At 38.2% G+C, this 21479-nt stretch overlaps 2 protein-coding genes across 2 annotated transcripts; both read right to left on the bottom strand.

Moving 5' to 3' along the window:
* Positions 1-5513: 5513 nt before the first annotated feature.
* On the bottom strand, positions 5514-11200 carry LOC127451981 (GTPase IMAP family member 8-like). Its single transcript, XM_051717084.1, has 4 exons — positions 11129-11200; positions 10910-10972; positions 9984-10560; positions 5514-8369 (listed from the first exon to the last, which is right to left on the bottom strand). Exons 3-4 carry the CDS (start codon positions 10522-10524, stop codon positions 7006-7008), a joined length of 1905 nt encoding a protein of 634 aa, XP_051573044.1. The 5' UTR covers positions 10525-10560; positions 10910-10972; positions 11129-11200; the 3' UTR covers positions 5514-7005.
* A 3635-nt stretch (positions 11201-14835) lies between these two features.
* On the bottom strand, positions 14836-21215 carry LOC127452011 (28S ribosomal protein S7, mitochondrial-like). Its single transcript, XM_051717134.1, has 5 exons — positions 21112-21215; positions 20089-20280; positions 19199-19262; positions 18925-19092; positions 14836-15634 (listed from the first exon to the last, which is right to left on the bottom strand). The coding sequence occupies exons 1-5, from the start codon at positions 21153-21155 to the stop codon at positions 15413-15415; spliced, it is 690 nt and encodes a 229-aa protein (XP_051573094.1). The 5' UTR covers positions 21156-21215; the 3' UTR covers positions 14836-15412.
* Between the last annotated feature and the right edge of the window lie 264 nt (positions 21216-21479).

Raw genomic sequence — 21479 nt, 5'->3', positions numbered from 1 at the left:
ATGTATTTCACTCCTCCCCTGACTGCAGCCGCCTATTCTTGTCTACTTTCAAGGCAAGGCGTTTGGCATCTCAAACAAGCCTAACATGTTTTCCATTCTCCAAAATTCCAATGGCAACAATCAGAAAGACAGGTTACAGATGAGTTTAAGGTGCAAACTATCTTAAATGTCCCCTCAGTCACTTTTTTGCACATGCCGTCTGGAGCTTACACTGACACCTAGGAGCCTAGATAGTCAGGATTAATTTAATCCATGACTTAAAGGGTGGTCTCGAGGGTGGTCTGTGGGGTGTAGGCGATCTGGATCAAGGCCCCGCCTTCATTACTGGGTACTGCTCTTGAACATGACCCGGCTCCCCGCAACTCCAGCAGACCAGCCCAAGCCTTCCGCCTATACTCGTGGCAGCGGACTCATTCACCTGGGATGAAGAGAGGGGAGAGATGGGGTTTGTGGAAGCAGAGAACCCCCATGACCGGGGAGCCGGTCTTGGGGAATGTTCCCTCGTTTCCAGGGAAATGGAAGAGGATGGAAGGAAGGGGGTGGTGGAGAAGAACAGGGGAGGAGACATTAGAGGGGGGAAGGGCATGGGGTGCATTCGCTCCCGGAGATATTGGTCTTCTGTCAGCTGGATCGCTTCGTCCAGTGATGCCGGCCAGTGGCACTGGACCCACTCGGCCATCCCCTTCGGCAACCGGGAGAAGAACTGCTCCTCGCATCGCTGTCCTCCTTGGCCAGCACCCACCGCCGGCAGGCATCATGGAGCTGCTGGGAAAAGGCAAACTGGTGGCCAACCTCGCTCAATGTTAAAGAGCGGAAACGCTGGCGATGTTCTTCTGGGCTGCAGCCAACCCACTGCAAGATGGACTTCTTCAGCTCCAAGTAGACCAGGAGGTTGGCGTCCGGAAGCTGGGTTTCCCCGGTCAGCAGCGGCAGAAGATGGACCGCCCACTGTTCCGGCAGCCATTTCAGAGCTTCGGCGGTGTGCTCAAACAAAGAAACAGCAATTACTAGCAATTAATCTCAGGTGAAAACCCTTACCATTTCCTCTCTCCCTAGACGAATGCTTGACCATGTCTTCCCTAATTAAACACACATGATTAAACTCATTAGCTCATTAGTAGAGACTCCAAGACCTGAACTGGGTGTGTCAGAAAAATTTGATGTAATGTGCAGCGTTGGGGGGCCTCCAGGAACAGGGCTGGGAACCACTGCGATAGAGCATTAATCTTAAAAACCTGGGAGAAAATTTTACTCACTTTTAGCGCCACTCAATGGACATTTTACCTCAGAACTGCAATGATATGTCGCCAGTCATGTAATTTTCATGAGATCAGGCTAAACTCTTCACTTCACTCTCTGACCAGCCTTTTTATATCAACTCTAGTGATATAAAAATCTACAAATAAAAAAAGATTGACTTGTTGGTGTGTTGTCTGAACGAGTTTATCTAGATTTTTTAAAAGTTGTTTTAGCTTTAATATATTTTTTAGCGTTGGTGCAATCTGTTGGCAAACTAAAACCCTCTCAGAGAGTTTGCATCTTTAAATTCTGTAAAGTACTAGTACTAAAAATATGAAACCTAAAACAACTAAAGAAAAAATCCAGATAAACTCACTAGTCGACCACCGACTAGACCCAACCTCAGTCAACTTTACTTCTTTCTTCTCTGTTACTTCATTGGAGTTTCAGTTTTCTCTGTGAGAGATCAATGTACGAGACATCAGGCGCTGACTGGAAAACTCTCTGTAATGCTGGAAGGAAACAGAGCATGTGAGCGGAGCAGTGATAGTTCCACCTGAGCAGAGAGCGCATTTTTGAAGACTCCACTCCGCTCGCTCAGGCCGCTCAGTGCCGCTCACTCAGCCCAGAATGCGCTTTGTGATATGCTGGTTTGGGAATCTGTGAAATAAGCAATAGGCCTGAAGTTATGGAGCTCAAACATTGTTTTAGTGAAGTTGCTAGCCTTAATAAATGCAATGTATAAATCAAAGTTAAGAATGAGGAAATCGAGTGTGGAGAGACCGTGAGCATAGCAAAGATTCCTTTTGGAATCGTACGCGTCATATTGCCGGAGAGCACGAGGATGTGCTATGCGAACATGGTAGTGCAGCAAAAGGTGAGCTAGTAGGCTACACTACAATTCGATAATAAATTAATAGATAAGTAAGGTATCTTGTTGTTTTGCCATCATGTCAGTGCAGCTGCCAGCTAGATGCAGGGTTGTGAATGTTAGAACACCCTCAATTGAATATGTAAGCTTAATAATACTGTATATTGGCAAAGCATTTTTCCTTGAATCCTGGCGAACACACACCAAAAATCCCTGCATCAAAACCAATAAACATGTATGATCTTGCAGATCAGTCTGTCCTAATTTGCAGGCGGAGCATTCTGATTTCATGCCTCCATTGTACAATTGAGCATTTGATTAGTAAAGATTTCCGCTCTCGTATAGAGAATTTCATAGCGGAATTATCTCACTTAATCGATCGCCTGTTGCTTTCGATTTCTGCTTCGGGATAAAGTGGCACATAACTGCTGGTCAGTTTCCCAAAGCCAAATTCACACCTTAACGATAAGTGAAACTTAAAAAATGACTCTAGATTAGTGGTTGCAGATAACATCTTCAACATCACTTGCTGCATTCATGCAGAGAAAAAAGCCATAAATGATTGTACATTAGAAAAAAAAAAACTTTTCTTGAATGAAGACAGTGTAATTTGTGAATTAAATTGTTTTTATTTGTTTTGGGATCATTAAACATGATTTCATCTAATATATACAGTATATTGGGCATAATCTCACTTTATGTAGGACAAATATTTTGTATTTGTTAAATCCATAGTTAAACCCTGATGTACATATAAAGAGCACATGCACAAGACATGATCATTTGATGCATATAAAGTCTAGATTCACTTTATAATGCTTTAAAAATATCAAGCAAAAACAAAGGGGGCACATGGTATCTACTAATATAATAATAATTATATATTTAACCACAGTCCTTTAGATTGCATATGATTCATACATAGCCTATAAAATTGGAGGGAATATTAATAAATCAACAACACTGAAAAAGAGAAAAAACATTCACTGCTCTTTACTGGATAACTTAATACACCCTTTAAAACTGAACACAAAATTAGGATGATAAATTGCTCATTTTAATTTACACACCCAAAGTCTGATAGCATTAAATCAGAAACATATTCATGTATCAAATCTACAGTATAATCATTCCGTGGAGACAACTGAAAAACAATTATGAATTTCACTTTTACCTGCAATATTTTTCCTGGTACCAGTCCTTGTTTTCATTATTGCCATAAATGACTTGAACAAACGTTAAAGTTGAAAAGATTGTGGTTTTCTGGGTCAGTTGTATCACTCGGGTCCAGTTTAAACTGAAAAGCACAAATTTGCCAACACTCATATGTTTTATCACTTGTAGAGGCATGTTTGATTACTTGTTTAAAGTAAATAAAGGTAATTAGAACAAAACAAATGTTATGGCATTATTTGAAGATGTTCAATGGCATATGTGCTAACAGAGAAATATTTGACTGATTACAAATGATAATGAAGGTCTGGTAGACCCGATTATCTAACAGCAGTTGTAAACCAGTCCAAAATAAACAGCGAGAATTTATATACTAAAACACAACAATACAATCACATAATTTCAGATGTGTATGTTACTAAGCATTTGATAATTTAACAAATACCAGCCTGTAGCCTAGCCTATATTTCAGCCCATGTGGGCAAAGGGGCAGTTGCTCGGGCCACTGTAGTGACCCCCCTGTTTACGTGCTTGGAACCAAGTATACTACACAGAAATGTAATGCCAGAGCGGGATTTGAGCGAATGCTTTTTTACCGGTGAGCGTGAGCGGTACTTGAGTGGAGCGCCTGCTTGGTCTGTGAGCGGTTGAGTGGAGTGCACACGCATGGAGCGGGTTATTGAGCAGAGTGTCACACCACTCTGCTTCGCTCACATGCTCTGGCCTGTGCCCACTGCAGCCTCAGTTTTCTGTTCTTGGCTGACAGAAGTGGAACCTGACGTGGTCTTCTGCTGTTGTAGCCCATCCGCCTCAAGGTTCGACATGTTGTACATTCTTAGATGATATTCTGCTCACTACAATTGTACAGAGCGGTTATCTGAGTTACCGTAGCCTTTCTGTTAACTCGAACCAGCCTGGCCATTCTCTGTTGACCTCCCTCATCAACAAGGTGTTTCCATCCACAGAACTGCCGCTCATTGGATGTTTTTTGTTTTTGGCACCATTCTGAGTAAATTCTAGAGACTGTTGTGTGTGAAAATCCCAGGAGATCAGCAGTTACAGAAATACTCAAACCTGCCCATCTGGCACCAACAATCATGCCACAGTCGAAATCACTGAGATCAAATTTTTTTCCCCATTCTGATGGTTGATGTGAACATTAACTGAAGCTCCTGATCCGTATCTGCATGATTTTATGCATTGCACTGCTGCCACACGATTGGCTGGTTAGATAATTGTATGAATAAGTAGACGTACAGGTAATACAGTGGTTGGTGAGTGTATTCAGTATATATACAGTACATATACTGTATATAACAGCTAACATATCTAGGTGTATGTTTGAAATCAGCAAGAAAAGAACAAATTAAAGCTGTTTTATTTACAGAGCCTCAACTGTAAGGTGTTATACATCTGTAGAAGTTAAAGGGCCACGAGAGGAACAGTTCTCAATGGGTGTCATGTCGTCATCATCTTCGAATGAAGGCTATAAAATAGTTAGACTATAAAATATCAGTTAGACTACTGACACATGCTCCAGCAAACTTGTGTAGAAGAAATCATTTTGTATTGAAATCATTTTAATACCTATATGACATTTACATTCCATAATCTAAACTATTACTCAGAACTCAAGAACGTAAGGTTGTATGAGGTTTACGAAGAACATTAATTGTTATTAATCAGACAGGGTCCCCATTATGCTAAACCTTAAAGTGTGTGTATGTAGTCCAAAGGGTTGTATGTGGTTATCGTAATGAGCCACAAGGTTAAACTAGAAACCGTGTGTAAGTTCAGCTGTTCTATGTACTGAAGTCAAGATACAAAGTGTAAGACTGTATTAAAGCACCACGGATGTTAATACTGTATGACTATTTATTTGTACACAACAGACTATGATGAACATTTCTACAATAAAATTAAAGTTGTAAAATCTGAATTTACCACCACTTTCTGTTAAGCCAATTATAGTCAAATATAAAGCCTTTTTGAGAAATTTTGAGACCTTTCTCCTATGTTCTGATTCAAGAATGTCTATCATCTCCCCTTTATAGTACTGTATACTCCACCAAAAAATCTCTTTTATTAAAGGGGGCCAACACAAACACACTAGAGCCTGTCAAAAAAGGGTAAAAATGTATATAATTGTAAATATTACAATCTGTATAACTGAATCAATGAAGGTTTGCATGTTATAGGTCAATACATTTTTATTTATTAAGCACTTATTTCAGAATACACAGTTTAAAAGAAGCTTTACAGAAAATTATACTTTAATGTCTGTAATGTATTCTACATTAAATGTCCCCAAATAACTTCTGTTTTGACCCAGTGGTCGCTACGGTGGCTGCCCCATCCTCTTTGTCAAAACTGTAATTTCTGTTGTTTCTCTCCTCTAGCCAGAAGCACATGAAACTTTGACTGCATGCTCTACCCTACAGATAAATATAAGCAGTTTGAGGATTTTCCTTTACCAGTGCAAATGCGGCCCCCTCTCCAGCTGCCATGACCTAGAGGATGCCATGGTTTATAGTCCCCACAGTTCACTGATATCTTTTATTGGTTTTAGGTGCATCTTTATGTGTCTAATTCACATTCTTTACAAGAAATCTGCAGTTAATTTCCTTGTCTTCTCACAGGGGTATCAGGTAAGAGTTAAGTGTATCTTATGCTATGTTATGCTGTAGGTGTCTTGTAAGGACTTTGTGATGAAATCCATTGTGAGGCGACACAATTCGGACCTCCTTTGTGCGCACCATGTTTTCTTTCTAATCACATTGTGAGCTCTCCCGTTTTGAATCGCAGTGTGAGCTTCATGTTAATTTGATTCATGGGCTCTCCCGTTGGAATCGCCGTGTGGGACCTCCTGATTGAACGCAGAGTGGGCTCCCAGTTCAAATCACAGCGAGGGCTCTCCTCTTTTCATAGCACTGCATGAGCCACCACGTTTTCCTCACCTGAGACCTATCCCAGCCTCCTCTGGCCAAATTAAGACAGGGAAACACCCTAAAGAGTTGGATTCAATGAATATGTAAGATGTCATTTTTCCAGTAAGATATATTTTGCTGGTTCCTTTTATTAAAACTGCTCAAATAATATTGTAAGTATCCAAATTCAAGGTTGGATGTGTTATATTAGTATTGTATTAATGCAGTATCCATAAATAGGCTCAAAGACACCCAATCTCCTTACAAACACTTGTGCCCATTTTATTACAACTGTTATAATGAGAAAAAAAATTTAATTACAATTAGCTGACTGTTGTTGATGCTATATAACATCTTTATAGAACAAAATAGTATTCTGTCTCACAAGTCTACATATACATACACACACTAGGAGCTGCACACAGAATGATAACAGTAATAGTTCAGCGAGTTTTAGTAAGGGAAGTTGCCTTTTAATGTTATATCCTTGTTAATGTTATAAATTGTTTTTATTCTAACACCTACAAATCTCTTTCAGTGTAGCCTCCCCCATTACACACATTTTAACACATTTATTTGTAATGCTATAATACGTTTCTTGTAATGAAATATACAGTATAATGCTATACAGATTTACTGGCCTATTTTACCAGAACACAGCAATGGTGACACAGAGGAGGACTTTGACATTTAAATAGCTTATTATTATTATTATTATTATATATGATAAACTATACACAGTATATATTTTACCCAAGCTTTGCACACAGAGATCTGGGCAGGTGTGTGTCACTGTTATTGCAGCACACATTTTCTTCCCTGTTTCTTTTCCCAGGTGGCAATGTTATCAGCATTTATCTCTTCAATTCTCTTGAGTTCTGCAGCATGCCTCTGTGAAATCTCTCTGTATTTTCTCATGTCCTCCTCCATTTTCTGTATGCATGCCTCCATTTCCTTATACTTCTGATGCAGAATTTTATCTTTCTTTGTGTCTTTCTTATCTTCAGGTTTTTTAGGCAAATCAACATTTTCTTTCTCTTTGCTTGTCTCTGTTATGTCCTCTTGTTTCATCAGGGTTTTCTCTTGGCAGAGAGTGTCAGTTTCTTTGCTTATCTGCGGATCTTTGTCTGTATCTTTTATTGTTTCTCTGTTTTCTTCTTTTATTTCATATCGATCCATAAACACGTCAATCTTTGGCCTTTGCTTTTTTTTCAAATTTAGAATACCTGTCCATTTTCGACCAGTTTCTCCTCCTGTTGCTCCTATCTGCTCCAGCTCCTTATTTATCACAAAATGGGATTTATATTGCAATGTCACAACATCTTCTGTTAGTGCCGTGGCTCCTTTCACACTCTCTTTTGTTTTCTGTTGTTTTCTGAATGTTTTTTTTTTTTCTTCAGATCTACGTTTTGCTTTTGCTTTTTCCTCCTCTAGTTTGTCTTTGTATTCTTTAATTTGAGACTCATATTTCTCTTGAATGGCCTCCTTCTGTCGTTTGATCTCCTCCACTTTCTCCTTGTATAGGTGAATTAGTCTGACAGCCTTCACGACCTCCTGGAACTTTATGTTGTCGTAGAAAGTGCCGCCATTATTCAACACCATCATATCAATCTTATTTAGTAGACTAGTGACCTGAGCATCATTTTTCTCTTTGTTATTAAACACATGATATCTTCCTCCACAGTCATTGATCAGTTTTGTGACATGTGAATTACCTTCCTTAATGTAGTCTTCGATACCTTTACTGAGGTTGTCTCCTCGTGTGAATACAACTATAGTGTAGGTCTGGGCTTGCTGTCTGAAAGTCATCTTAATGAGCTCAAGGGTTTCTCTCTCTTCTTGTGTGAATGGGCCAACAGCGATCACCAGCAGAAGCACGTGAGGTCCAGGAGCAGACAGCTCAATACATCTTATGATCTCCTGCTGGATCTCCTCATTTGTGAGGGTTGTGTCGAAAAGTCCTGGCGTGTCCACCACAGTCACGTGTCGTCCACAGACCACTCCGCTCTCTCTTTGGCACTTCTTTGTCACAGAACTCATGCGACCCTCGGACTGAAACACATCACGTCCCAGGATGGTGTTTCCTGTCGCGCTCTTCCCCACTCCAGTTTTTCCAATCATTACGAGCCGCACATCATTTGAGCTTTTGTCAGTGCCAGCTGTCAATCACAAACATTTTCAGTGTTAAATATCACAAATGTAATTAAGTCACCTTTACTTGTAAGTTAAATACACTATATTGCCAAAAGTATTCGCTCATCTGCCTTTAGATGCATATGAACTTAAGTGACATCCCATTCTTAATCCATAGGGTTTAATATGATGTCGGCCCACCCTTTGCAGCTATAACAGCTTCAACTCTTCTGGGAAGGCTTTCCACAAGGTTTAGGAGTGTGTTTATGGGAATTTTTGACCATTCTTCCAGAAGCGCATTTGTGAGGTCAGACACTGATGTTGGACGAGAAGGCCTGGCTCGCAGTCTTCGCTCTAATTCATCCCAAAGGTGCTCTATCGGGTTGAGGTCAGGACTCTGTGCAGGCCAGTCAAGTTCTTCCACACCAAACACGCTCATCCATGTCTTTATGGACCTTGCTTTGTGCACTGGTGTGCAGTCATGTTGGAACAGGAAGGGGCCATCCCCAAACTGTTCCCACAAAGTTGGGAGCATGGAATTGTCCAAAATCTCTTGGTATGCTGAAGCATTCAGAGTTCCTTCCACTGGAACTAAGGGGCCAAGCCCAGCTCCTGAAAAACAACCCCACACCATAATCCCTCCTCCACCAAACTTCACAGTTGGCACAATGCAGTCAGACAAGTACCGTTCTCCTGGCAACCGCCAAACCCAGACTCGTCCATCAGATTGCCAGATGGAGAAGCGTGATTCGTCACTCCAGAGAACGCGTCTCCACTGCTCTAGAGTCCAGTGGCGGCGTGCTTTACACCACTGCATCCGACGCTTTGCATTGCACTTGGTGATGTATGGCTTGGATGCAGCTGCTCGGCCATGGAAACCCATTCCATGAAGCTCTCTACGCACTGTTCTTGAGCTAATCTGAAGGCCACATGAACTTTGGAGGTCTGTAGCGATTGACTCTGCAGAAAGATGGCGACCTCTGCGCGTTATGCGCCTCAGCATCCGCTGACCCCGCTCTGTCATTTTACGTGGCCTACCACTTCGTGGCTGAGTTGCTGTCATTCCCAATCACTTCCACTTTGTTATAATACCACTGATAGTTGACTGTGGAATATTTAGTAGCGAGGAAATTTCATGACTGGACTTGTTGCACAGGTGGCATCCTATCACAGTACCACGCTGGAATTCACTGAGCTCCTGAGAGCGGCCCATTCTTTCACAAATGTTTGCAGAAGCAGTCTGCATGCCTAGGTGCTTCATTTTATACACCTGTGGCCATGGAAGTGATTGGAACACCTGAATTCAATTATTTGGATGGGTGAGCGAATACTTTTGGCAATATAGTGTATATAGCCTGTCAAAAATGGAAAAAAATGCCCGATTCTTATTCTAAAATCTAATTTTTCATAGATTTCAATGAAAGTAACAATCTCACACTAGTAAAGGATATCTTCCTGAGATATGTATGAGGGATGTTGTAAACCAGAGGCAAATAGAAAATTAAAAAGAAAAAAATTGCACTTCTCAAAAAATTATTTTCATACTGAAAATAATTATTTTCATTTCATTCTTATTTTCAGTATTTTGCAAACGTTTGTCAACCTCATGTTGTAATTTAACTGCAGATAAAGCTTTTTACCCTCTGATGCTGATACTTCAGGAATCCTGAGGTGATGGCCTCCATTGTCCTCCAGCATCTTCTCGATGCTCTCCAGAAGATTCTGCACTTGTAATTTGTCTCCTTTCCTCTTCAGATCATGGTGGGACTGTTTGCAGCACTGTAGCAGAGACTCCACTGCTCTGCTGTCAGCGTCAGACATTTTGATGCTCACATACTCTGCCTTGTCCTCATGCATGAAGACGACTATCACATACTTAGATGCACCTGCACCAAAAATGCTGTTAATGAGCCTGAGGGCATCTCTATCCTGCTCGGTAAGTGCGCCAGGCTTCAGGACTAGCAGCAGGGCATGTGGTCCAGGACTAGCCAAGAGGAAACATCTCCTCACATCTTGTTCTTCAGGGGTGGGAGCAGGATTGAGCAGGTCAGGAGTGTTGATTACCAACAAATGTCTCTTCAGCACCTTCCCTTCATGTATCTCAAACAAATGCGGGGAGGCTCGGTGACTCTGGGAATGCCTGACGCCCCAGGATTGTGTTTCCACAGGAGGCTTTGACATCTCTGTGTGATCCCAGTAGCAATATTCTCAAAGACACTGAATTACATAAAGAAAACTTTATGTAAGCAGATGCTCAGTTGCACTAAGACACACCACACTTGTTATGTGACTATTGCATTTGGCCACTTGTCAAAAGATAGAGAAACTATACTTATACTGTCTTTCCAACAGATTGGTTTCTGCTGTATTTCTTGTTCTTATAGACGTATTAATTAAAATCTGAATGTACTAAGTAGTTAGGTATTCATTGATTTCAAGATAGTTAAGAAATACACTGGGATGATTAATAGAATGATTAATGTTAGTATAATACTTCTTATTCAGGGCCAAAGAAAACGTCCTCTATTAACTCTTTTTTTTTTATTTATTTAAATGTAAAACTCACTGTTTGGAGGTTTACATTTGCTTCCTTTTCTGTGGAATCCTGCTGAACGTTTCTGATATTCCTCTGTTACAAGAGAATATACAGTTTAAGTCATTATTAGTATGATTAATTATTTCCTCTCTTGATATAATATTGACTTTCTCTCTAGATTTCGATTGATCAAATCCACAAGACTGTATGTATGTGCTTTTATTTCACAAATCTTATAAACAGACTTACCTGGTTGTTTGGATGATCTGCCCTTGTTGTCCATCTTCACATAAATATCATGGGCACGTTTCACAGTCTGTGTCTCAGCTCTCGTTGCTTTACTGTAAGTAAGAAAGTGTGTGTGTGTGTGTGTGTGTGTGTGTGTGTGTGTGTGTGCATTTTATATATACAAATAAATTGCACTCATTACACAAACATCTCAGAAACTGGTTGGACTTGACATAAGGTGTACATTCCATACAACTCCCCACATTATGAAACTACCAATGCAATGTGCATTTGGATCTGCCAAAGTACTGCCATGTATCAAATATTGTTTGACACATTATAATGTATTTTACAATACATTACAATAAAGCACCATTCCAGAGAGTAATACTTTAATTCCCCTAGTGAGTAAATAAAAATCCCCTGAGACTTCTAACTGGAATGAAGAAGAGACCACGGGGAGTCTACGGAAAATTTGGAAAGAAAACAAATTTTTTTTTTGATGACTGATCAAGGATCATTTTGACCATTTGACCAGCTGACAAATGCCCCAAATCTCTCTAAAACCAGCCAACCAGACCAACTAAGACCAGCAAATAAATAAACATCTCAATATATACAGTGGCAAGAAAAAGTATGTGAACCCTTTGGAATTACCTGCATTTATGTATACTTTGCATGTCAACTTTAGCAGTCTTACCGTCTAATCCAATGCGCACACGTGTTGTGCTTATAGCCATTTTTATATTTCGACGTCAAAAGCAGAGAATAATCAGACTCATGTAATCGCGTTTCTTATGTAGTCATTTTTTTTTAATAAGCTGGTTTTTGATAGTTATGAGCGTCTTGTGCATGTAATCACGCTCAGTGTCGGCTGGAAGAGGCTGGCTGTTAATTGCTGTTTCTGCCTCGCAAATCCACCGATTTGTGCAGTGATGTCGGCGTAAATAAAACGTCATGTTTGATGTACTTCAGCACCGGGACATGACACTGTTGATTGGCAAATTCGACAAGCTGTAACATTACAATCTACTTGCTGTTTTCCATTGGACTTTGAGCTTTCAACTCGCCAATGTAGACTAGTTGCTCTGTTTTCCTGTGAGCACTCTGCGCCGCCTCTCCGGGAGAAGACTGTTTCGGTTTTAATCACACTTATGTATTTATTTATGTATTGTACGATACATATGATATTGAATTTTGAGCGTCTCATCGTACGATACAATACAATATTTTTTTACACCCCTATTCAGTATATTTATTATATGCTATTATTTCAGATTTTCTCATTTCGTTTAATAATATATTTTAAAAATGCAAAATAATATTGACTAAATTTAAAGGACATTTTCGCCAAAAAATGACTCAAAAACTGTGTGAAAATTAATGCTGGGTTAGATACCCGAAAGATAGGTTAGATGATGATCCTGCTCTTCATCACGTATCTGATGGTGAGTTTGAATGCTTTTCAGCCATCATAATCATATTTTAGGAGCTGTACTGTGCTTGGATGCTGTGCAAAGAAATAACTCTAGTCAGTTGCATAGTACAAAGACAAAGACCAAGTAAAAACCTTTACTAATCAATTACATCAGCAGTGAACAGAACGAAGGCATCTACCGTAGTCGATTGTTTCGTCACCTAAATAATATTCATGAGCCATCCAGATAAAATATATAATATGTCCCCAACATTTTTCAGATAATTTCTTAACCCCTAAATTCAATCACTAATTTCATTAGTTCTTTCCGTATGATCTCTCTCTCTCTCAGATGGACTATCTGGTGTTACAGTTACATCGTACTGGAGATCAGTTGGAGATGATGAATATGCAACTGATGGATGAGCTGTTTTATCTGCTGAGGGATGGTTTTCTCCTGCAGGAGGATCTGAGCTCCATGGGTTGCCTGCTTCTGCACGAGATCCTTGAGTTTCACGCAGGAAGCTGGACTCTCAGCGACACAGCTCAGAAATATTACTACAGTGAAGTGACGGACTGATGCCTCCACCAGTCATGAGAGAGAAACATGAAGCAGGAAAAATTGCAATAAGTGGAAGGAACACCTTAATTTTTATAATTATCCTCAGAGAAAAACTCTGGCTATGTTTGGAATGGAAAAATAGGTTACTACTCAATATTGGGCAATATGAACACTGCCTATTATTTTTATTTAAAAATAGTATGTGAAACAGAACGCATCAGACGTACTGAACATGCAGTGTGCTCTGTCTCTGGTTATTCCATGCCACAGAAAATCTGCATACTAGGCACAGTATACACACTATATACTGCAGAGTAGTATGCTATTCTGAACATAGTCTTTGTAATTCACTAGATATGAGATAAGATATGAAGTAGAGGATTAATTATGGTTAGATGATGTGCTTGATTTTAAAGGCTGTTATTGAACTTAGTTAGGGGTGTGTTTCTTGTGGCTTTTTAACCCTTGTGCATCAATAAAAAAAAAAAAAGTTACACATAGGTCCTTAGAGGACAAAAATGTCCACGTCAAAAAAACTGCCATAATAATATTTTATATATAATTTTTTTTATTTTTTTTTTTAACCAACATCAGTCCTGATCATAACTACCAAATATTCATTTTAAGTATTTTAACCCTTTAAATGCCAGTTTGTTTACATATTGCCACTGTTGTTTTTTACACACACACAATTTCTCAATACACACATACAAAACACACTCTGACGTCCATATCAACACACACACACAATTTTAGCTGCATCTTTTATTCAGTTGTCCTGCAGTGCTCTATAATACAGCAAACAGAGAATAGGGAAAAAGCTTGTATTTGCTCCATAGGCTAAACATGAGGAAAAATGGCGCCATCTGGTGAAAAATATTAAAAATGCAAATTTTGAAGCCAGGGCTCCGGAATGAAAGCATAATATCATAGAATTCATGGTTTTATGCTTTAATGTCACTGGGATCAAATATTGCAGTTTTAATGGGTTTCAATGGGGACATTTTTGTCCTGAAGGTCCTGAGTGTAACTATTTTGTGTACACAGTGTATTATAGATGTATTATAGGAACTGAGGTTGAAATAACAAAATTCCTCCAACAATACACACCTTTGGCAAAATTTATGCCATTGGCATTACCAAAACGATAAAATATAATAATAATAAAAAAAAAAAAAATGGAAAAGACAAAAATGTCCCAAAGGTCGCACAAGGGTTAAAACCATTACAACAAGGAGCAAGATAGCACACCCTGTGCGTAAACATTCCTGCTGTCCATGTTACAGAGCCATTTTGTATCCCAGCATTAATAATACAGTCCATTTATGGTTAAGCTCCACATTTCCTATATGGACAATTGGATGTTATGCAGCACTTTGCAGTCAATATGGTACCTTCAGTGTTCATTGTCAAAAACAAAAAAAATCCAGTGAGCGGCAGTTCTGCAGATGGAAACACCTTGTTGATGAGAGAGGTCAACAGAGAATGGCCAAATTGGTTTGAACTGACAAAGTCTATCGTAACTCAGATAACCGCTCTGTACAATTGTGGTGAGAAGAATATCATCTCTGAATGCTATTCTGAGATGCGGGTTGGTGCTGTTTTGGAGGCACGAGGGGGACCTACACAATATTAGGCAGGTGGTTTTAATGTTGTGGCTGATCGGTGTATATATAAAATACATAGTGGAACATTTTAATAAATTAAAACCAACATTTTCATTGGACTTTGAAGGTCAATACTTGAAACCAATTTATTTTTGCAAGAGGCACAACAGGCCTATTTGTGGTTCTACATTTCACTACAATACTTCTTTTAATACTTATTTTTTTATAATTTTTTTATACCAACAAACATTTCTTCACAGTGATACTGATGATGCAAAAAAATTAATATTTTGAAAGTATATAATAAGCTCCTGTCCAACTGGTTTTTGGTTTCCTGGGGCTCTGGATTAGACAAAGACTTTTGTAATTATCTTGATGCCACTAAAACAGTTTTAAATAAATAATTGAACACAGAATTATTTTCATTTCATTTTTTCATTTGGCTACATTAATCCCCTAAAACAGATTTGTTGTCTTTATTTTAATGTACAGTAGATCCCATTGTGACACCTTGTAGTGAATTCTTGCTCAATGATGGAAATGAGACAATATTTATAGTTTTATTTTAACACAAAGACAATCTGTATTTATGAGTCAAGAAAAACGCATGCATGTCCTTTTTTGTTTGGAGCAATGTCCACCAAGTCTCTTGACGCAGCCAGTCTAAACAAGAGGGTCCCACCTTAATGGTGGATTAGAAGTCCAGATCTTCCTTTTCTCTACCACCAGCGGTAGTGGGCATATGCCCTGTTGGCTTCGGCCATCTTATGTAGGTCGTGTTTTCGTTTCACCACGTTTCCCTCGTTGGCGAAGGCAGCCAGCAGCTCTTGGGAGAGTTTTTCATACATGTGCGTGCGACGATGTTTGTTATCTCTGCATTCTGTGATCAACCATTTCATGGCCAGAAAACGCCGGCGGTTATCTGTGAGAGGCACAGGCACCTGCGAGATCAAAAAAAGACAGTAAGTTTAAAGATCTGATTAATCGGTGCCGATAGTTGCTTTTTGGAACTATCGGTTATTGGCAAAAATATATGTGATCGGTTTTTTTTTATTCCTCATAAATAAACCTCATCTGGTGAAATTATAAATACACACAAACACACACACACACATACAGTATATATGTGTACAAAACTCATCATCTGGAGAATATATAGGCTATAAAAAGCTTAATCTGTTAAATACATACATATAGAGTATTGTAACGGAGCAAAGTTTGTGTAATTTCTAAAATAAAAGTCCCTGGTGTATTTCAGCCTTGTTTATGGTTAAAAGTCCCATGTTATACACCAAATCTTTTTTGTTATTATTCGAATTTTGGTTGCACAATAAACTGCTTTTGGGATTTTATATTTTTTTGTACTCTTTTAGTTTCATTAGCCACGTTTCCACAATCAGGCCAAATAAGATCGTGCTAGTGTCAGTTGTCACTTTCGGGGCTTCATCGTGCCACCTCTGGGCCAATGGCCTTTGGCCCGCCAATTACCCTTGGGCCACACAATGCCAGCTGGGGAGTGAGGTGGGGTCAACGTCAAAGGCGGAGTTTCGTCTGAACTTGCCAGGTTGTGTATCCAGCACACTACGGTAGAGGTTCAATTAAAAAATTCAGGTTGCAGCACAAATCCGTTAAAACGCACAGTGGACAAAGCGGTGCCAAAAGAAAGAACTTGACATAGTTCGAGATCATGGACGGCGTGTTGGGACATTGTCCTGCTGTTAGTGGAGAGACCACTCGGGACACCATGGCAGTTACAGTCGGTCAGTTGTCACCGTTAACTTATCATGTTAGTTATCTAATGTTTACATACGACATAAACACGATATTCTAGATAACTAGGTAATATGATACCTCAGCTTGAGCTTCCCTCTTGCTTATGAAATGGGCGGGATGTGTGATGTTGGCACCAGGGTGGCGTGTTAAATGTGGATTTTTGGGCAACGCTGTGGGACTTTTGGCCTGATGGTGGAAACGCAAATCGATTTAGGTCTCGCGGCTCTAGGTTTGAGGCTATTGGCCCCGGCTGACCAGTTTATACCACTGGCCCGATAGTGTAAAAGCAGCTAATGTATGTGCCCATCATAGGAAGGAAAGATTAAGAACTCTTTGATCTTTTTTTTTTGTTCTTTTTTTTTTTTTTTTTTAATATCGGTCGATTAATCGGTTATCGTCCTCTTCCACCACCTTATTTATCGGTATCGGCACAATCCACTATCATTCAACCTCTACTACTTTTATGGTGATTTTTAAAAAATCATTTTTGGAGCTTGACAGCCCCCATTCAATTTAAATGTATGGACATATGCATCGTGGATATTCTGCTAAACATCTGCTTTGTGTTCCACAGAAGAAAGTCACATAGGTTTGGAACAAAATGAGGGTGAGTAAATTAACTTTAATTTTGGCTGAAGCATTAGTAGTATGTCATTCTAATTAAAGTGTTCCATAATATGGTATGAAACCCTGAAAAAACAACTCAGCATAAGGACACTTAACACTATGGTGACTGACCCTGTTGTAAATGCACTATAAGTCGCTTTGAATTAATAGCATCTGTAAATTTACTTGCATGGTTAACAAAGTTAGTTATGCAGCATCCTGCAACAAGCATCTTTAAAAATTCTGATATAGTGATACTGTATATGTATTCCCTAAAATGTGGACATTTTGAGTAAAGGTAGACTGATATATCGGTTTTACCGATTAATCGGTGCCGATAGTTGTTTTTCGGAACTATCGATTATCTGCAAAAATCTATGCCAATAGTTGCTGATATTTCTTTTTGGTTTTTTGTGTTTATATGTGGCCGGCACTGGAGGATTCTACAGTTGGAACGGCTTGGTTCTAGAGTATAACAGCTGTAGAAGTAAAATAAAAACAATCACTGACACCTCGTGGGGATTTGCTGTTTTTAAATCTGTCATCATTGACAATATTCATCCATACTTTTTAGAGATAGACCGATAATCGGTTTGACCGATATTTTTAACCGACATCTACATTTTTCCAGTTAATGGGTTCTTTAATATTGGGTTTACCGATAAAGTTAGACACAAGACTTTAAATCATACATTTTAATTAAGTTAGGGGCTTTGCACAAGTGAACTTTGTGCACAATTATACTGGTAGTTTTGTAAAGCAATTCACCTTCAGAGGTTAGTGATAAATTATTGTCATTGTGCCTCAAAGCAAAAATAAAGAATTAAAAATCGGTTATGCATATCGGTTATCAGACACTTAAACACAAAAATAATAAGTATCGTATTGATCATTAAAAACCAATATCGGTCAATCTCTAATATTTTTACACACACTTCAAAGAATAATTTGTTATTTTATTAGATTATTAAGTGTTCTAAATTGAAGCAAGAGAGAAAGAAAAATACATTAGTTTTTATGGAAACGTGCTGTCAGCACACACATCGTATCTCTAACTTCATATCTTGTGAATAATAAACCTTATTCCTCATTAACCTCATCTGGTGAAAAAAAGATATATGCATACCTAGACAAAACCCTTCATCTGGTGAATATATAGGCTGTTAAAAGCTTAATTTGGTAAATATTTAAATAAAGAACATGGTAATGGAGCCAAGTCTCCATTACTTCAAATTGTTTTAATAGTCAAAAGTCCTGCATTATGCACTAAATCTGAAATTTATTCTGGTTATTAATGGGATTTTGGTTGAACATTTTTTCAACATTCTATAAATTTATTTTAAAAACTATCCGCCGATAAATCCACTATCAGTCAACCTCTAATTTTGAGATTATCGATATCGGCCAATAATCATGCCTGCTTGTCCGATTAACAGAAGTGTTCATTTCTCCTTGTGTCAGTTTTAATATCTAATAAATAACAAATGTCCATTTGCCATAATTAAACTGTATTATATACAGTATATATAAACCAGTATTGTATGGGCCACTTTGCGCTCTAGATATTGGTATCAATATCAGCCATTTCAGTACTCATATCAGTCGACCACTTACTCTGAATTTGAATGCTGACTGAAAATAGATTTTGAGTTAATATTTTCAAGCACCCATTTTCAAAAATAAAGCAATGTTATCCCCACAAATCGATAGAGCAGCTTAATAAAAAGTGCATCAAAGATTTTTGTCTATTTATTTTTCAATATGGGCTGAGACCACTAGGGGTCCAAATTTATCTGTAAAACATCTCATATCTCAGATATCACAAAATGAATATTCAGGGCTCTTCTCTGACCTGGTAAAATTTTCCTCCTTTCTGAATACTGGCCAGGCCGATGATGGGTTTGCAGTTCTCCAGGGCCTGATGGAAGATGGCATATGGATTACACTCAATCTCTTCTCTCTTAGCTGGAGGAGATTTGTGGTATTTCTCCACCTGTTTTCTCTTTATGGTCTCCAGCGTCTAAATGGGCACAAAACATCCAGGCAGAATACAAGAAACGATGTCAAGACTAAAATGAGTCATGTGAGAGAGTGTACACTATGAAGCACTGTGATTTCATTCACACCTGTGTCATGATTCCTCTAGCAAGGATTTTTTTGCCATCTTGCATCATTGTGTTGATGAACTTACTGTCGGGAAGAAAATGAAAAGTTTTTCCACATTAGAAAAGACCATACATAGAGAAGACCGGGGCTAGCTGTCACAGGGGCATCTGAGTAACCATAAGGTTGAGTAGTGATAGACCGATATATCAGCCAGGCCGATCAATCGGACAATTTGGCCATTTAACATTGCATTAAATATTTAAATAAGAGTTAGTTTCACTTTAGAAATTTTGTGTGCATCTGATTTGCTGTTGTAAACATGTTTATCGGCAATTATATTGGCCACCATGCTCTCTAAATATCGAAAAACCAATATCAGTCAACTACAAGCCCAATTACTGGTGTATTTTCTAAAGCAATGGTTTTGTATGTTGGTTTCAAATACCTAGTTCAAAACCCTCTTAATTTACAAGTTTTATTAATTCTATCCTCTAAATTAAAATGGTACTATCATTGTATTTTTGATATAGCTGTTAGGTAAACAAGTAAACACAACAAAATAACACTGGCATACATTCAAGGGTCAATTGTAAAAAAACTACCTAACTGAAAGGTAAAACTGTGTTCTCAGGACAATATTTTTCATATATGTCAGGTTGAGGCAGATTGTCACACATTATAAATGTGTACACTTTAATTATTATATAAATTTGTTGGTCAGAATAATGTTGATATTTTGTATGAAATGTTTACATTTGAGCTGTTTCATATATTGTGTTTCAAAATAGCTTTACTGTCGAGATTAGAGTATATACCAGTTTAATGGCAAGTTCCTTTATGACAACTTGCGCCAATATAGGGTGAAAACATGAAGCACAATTGTGGCTATGTTTTTTTTTTTTTTTTTTACCTTATCACAGGGTCATTGAAAGGGGAGCTTGTGGCACTTGACGATGCTGCTTTTATTGGTCTCACTGTTTTAAGTTCATTCAACTCTTTCTCTTCGGGACTGAGGTCTGATTCTGAATCAGTGAGGGCATCTTTACTGGGATCAGGATCCAGATAGTACGGATTATAGCGACTCCATCTCACGAAACACACACTAAAAATACAAAATAAAATACAACACAGAGGAAATAGAGACATGTAAAGTTAAGCTCAATCGACAGTATTTGTGGCATAATGTTGATTACCACAAAAATAATTTTGACTCGTCTCTCCTTTTCTTAAAAGCAAAGAAAAAAATCAATGTTACAGTGAGACACTTACAACAGAAGTGAATGGGGCCAAATTCTGGTGGGTTTAAAGGCAGAAATGTGAAGCTTATAATTTTATAAAAGCACTTACATGAAATCTAATGCTAACAGTTATGTATTTTTTTGGGCTGTAGGGTTGTTTAAATAGTCATTTTTATGGTTGTTTTAGCGTTTACAGCGTTACCTAGTCATGGCAACGAAGTTGTTAAATTGTATAAGCTATAACTTTACACAGATAAGGTTAGTTAGTGATTTTATCAAATGAAAATCATATTAACAAACCCATTATTTACTTTTTGTGGTTATACTTTTGAAACGGTGAGTATTTGCATGTTTACCAATTGGCCCCATTGACTTCCATTGTAAGTGTCTCACTGTAACTAATAATTTTGGTTTTTTAAAGAAAAGGATGGACGAGTCTAAACTAATTTTTGTGGTAATAAATATTATGCCACAAATGCTGTCGATTGAGCTGAACTTGTTTTGAACCCGAAATATTCCTTTAAACACATGGTTCACGTCTTGACCTGCTATTGCAAAGAACGCCATGAAACCAACGACATTAGCACAAATTTTATGAATAACACAGAAACAATCGGAAACATGGCGTAATTTAGACCTCGGATTGGATATTTCGCACAAACAAAGAAAGAAAACGTCCAAAAAATAGCATTTACCTCGGTGTCCAAGGTTTCAGTAAATATCTGCAGGAGGCTGCCATCTTTAGAATGGGGAATTAGGTTTGTCTCAGATCAGCTCAGGTGACACAACTTTTACATTCACTGTTAGAGGAGAAACGAAAACACTGATCTCAGATCAGCGCTTAAACTTCTCACTTACGCGACCGTTAAAGGACCTCAGCTGAAGAAAGCTACGATATTGCCTGAGTAAAATAACGTAATTTTATACATATATATATATATATATATATATATATATATATATATATATATATATATATATATATATATATATATATATATAAATGTAATCTAAAATTAAAAACAAACACATTTTTATTTTTATTTTTATCTAAAGCTAAACA

The sequence above is a fragment of the Myxocyprinus asiaticus genome, chromosome 14 (genome assembly GCF_019703515.2).
Source record: "Myxocyprinus asiaticus isolate MX2 ecotype Aquarium Trade chromosome 14, UBuf_Myxa_2, whole genome shotgun sequence".
Lineage (NCBI taxonomy): Eukaryota > Metazoa > Chordata > Actinopteri > Cypriniformes > Catostomidae > Myxocyprinus > Myxocyprinus asiaticus.
This window is presented reverse-complemented; position numbering and strand designations above follow the sequence as displayed.

What these genes read in the sequence shown, in the direction of transcription:
- LOC127452011 (XM_051717134.1), bottom strand. Translation starts at nt 21,155, where the DNA reads ATGGCAGCCTCCTGCAGATATTTACTGAAACCTTGGACACCGAG. An exon ending in CTGAAACCTTGGACACCGAG is followed by an intron (nt 20,281 to 21,111) that starts GTAAATGCTATT and finishes TTGTATTTTTAG; the next exon opens with TGTGTGTTTCGTGAGATGGA. An exon ending in CTAGAGGAATCATGACACAG is followed by an intron (nt 19,093 to 19,198) that starts GTGTGAATGAAA and finishes GTGCCCATTTAG; the next exon opens with ACGCTGGAGACCATAAAGAG.
- LOC127451981 (XM_051717084.1), bottom strand. Translation starts at nt 10,524, where the DNA reads ATGTCAAAGCCTCCTGTGGAAACACAATCCTGGGGCGTCAGGCATTCC. An exon ending in TGAAGTATCAGCATCAGAGG is followed by an intron (nt 8,370 to 9,983) that starts GTAAAAAGCTTT and finishes TGTGATTGACAG; the next exon opens with CTGGCACTGACAAAAGCTCA.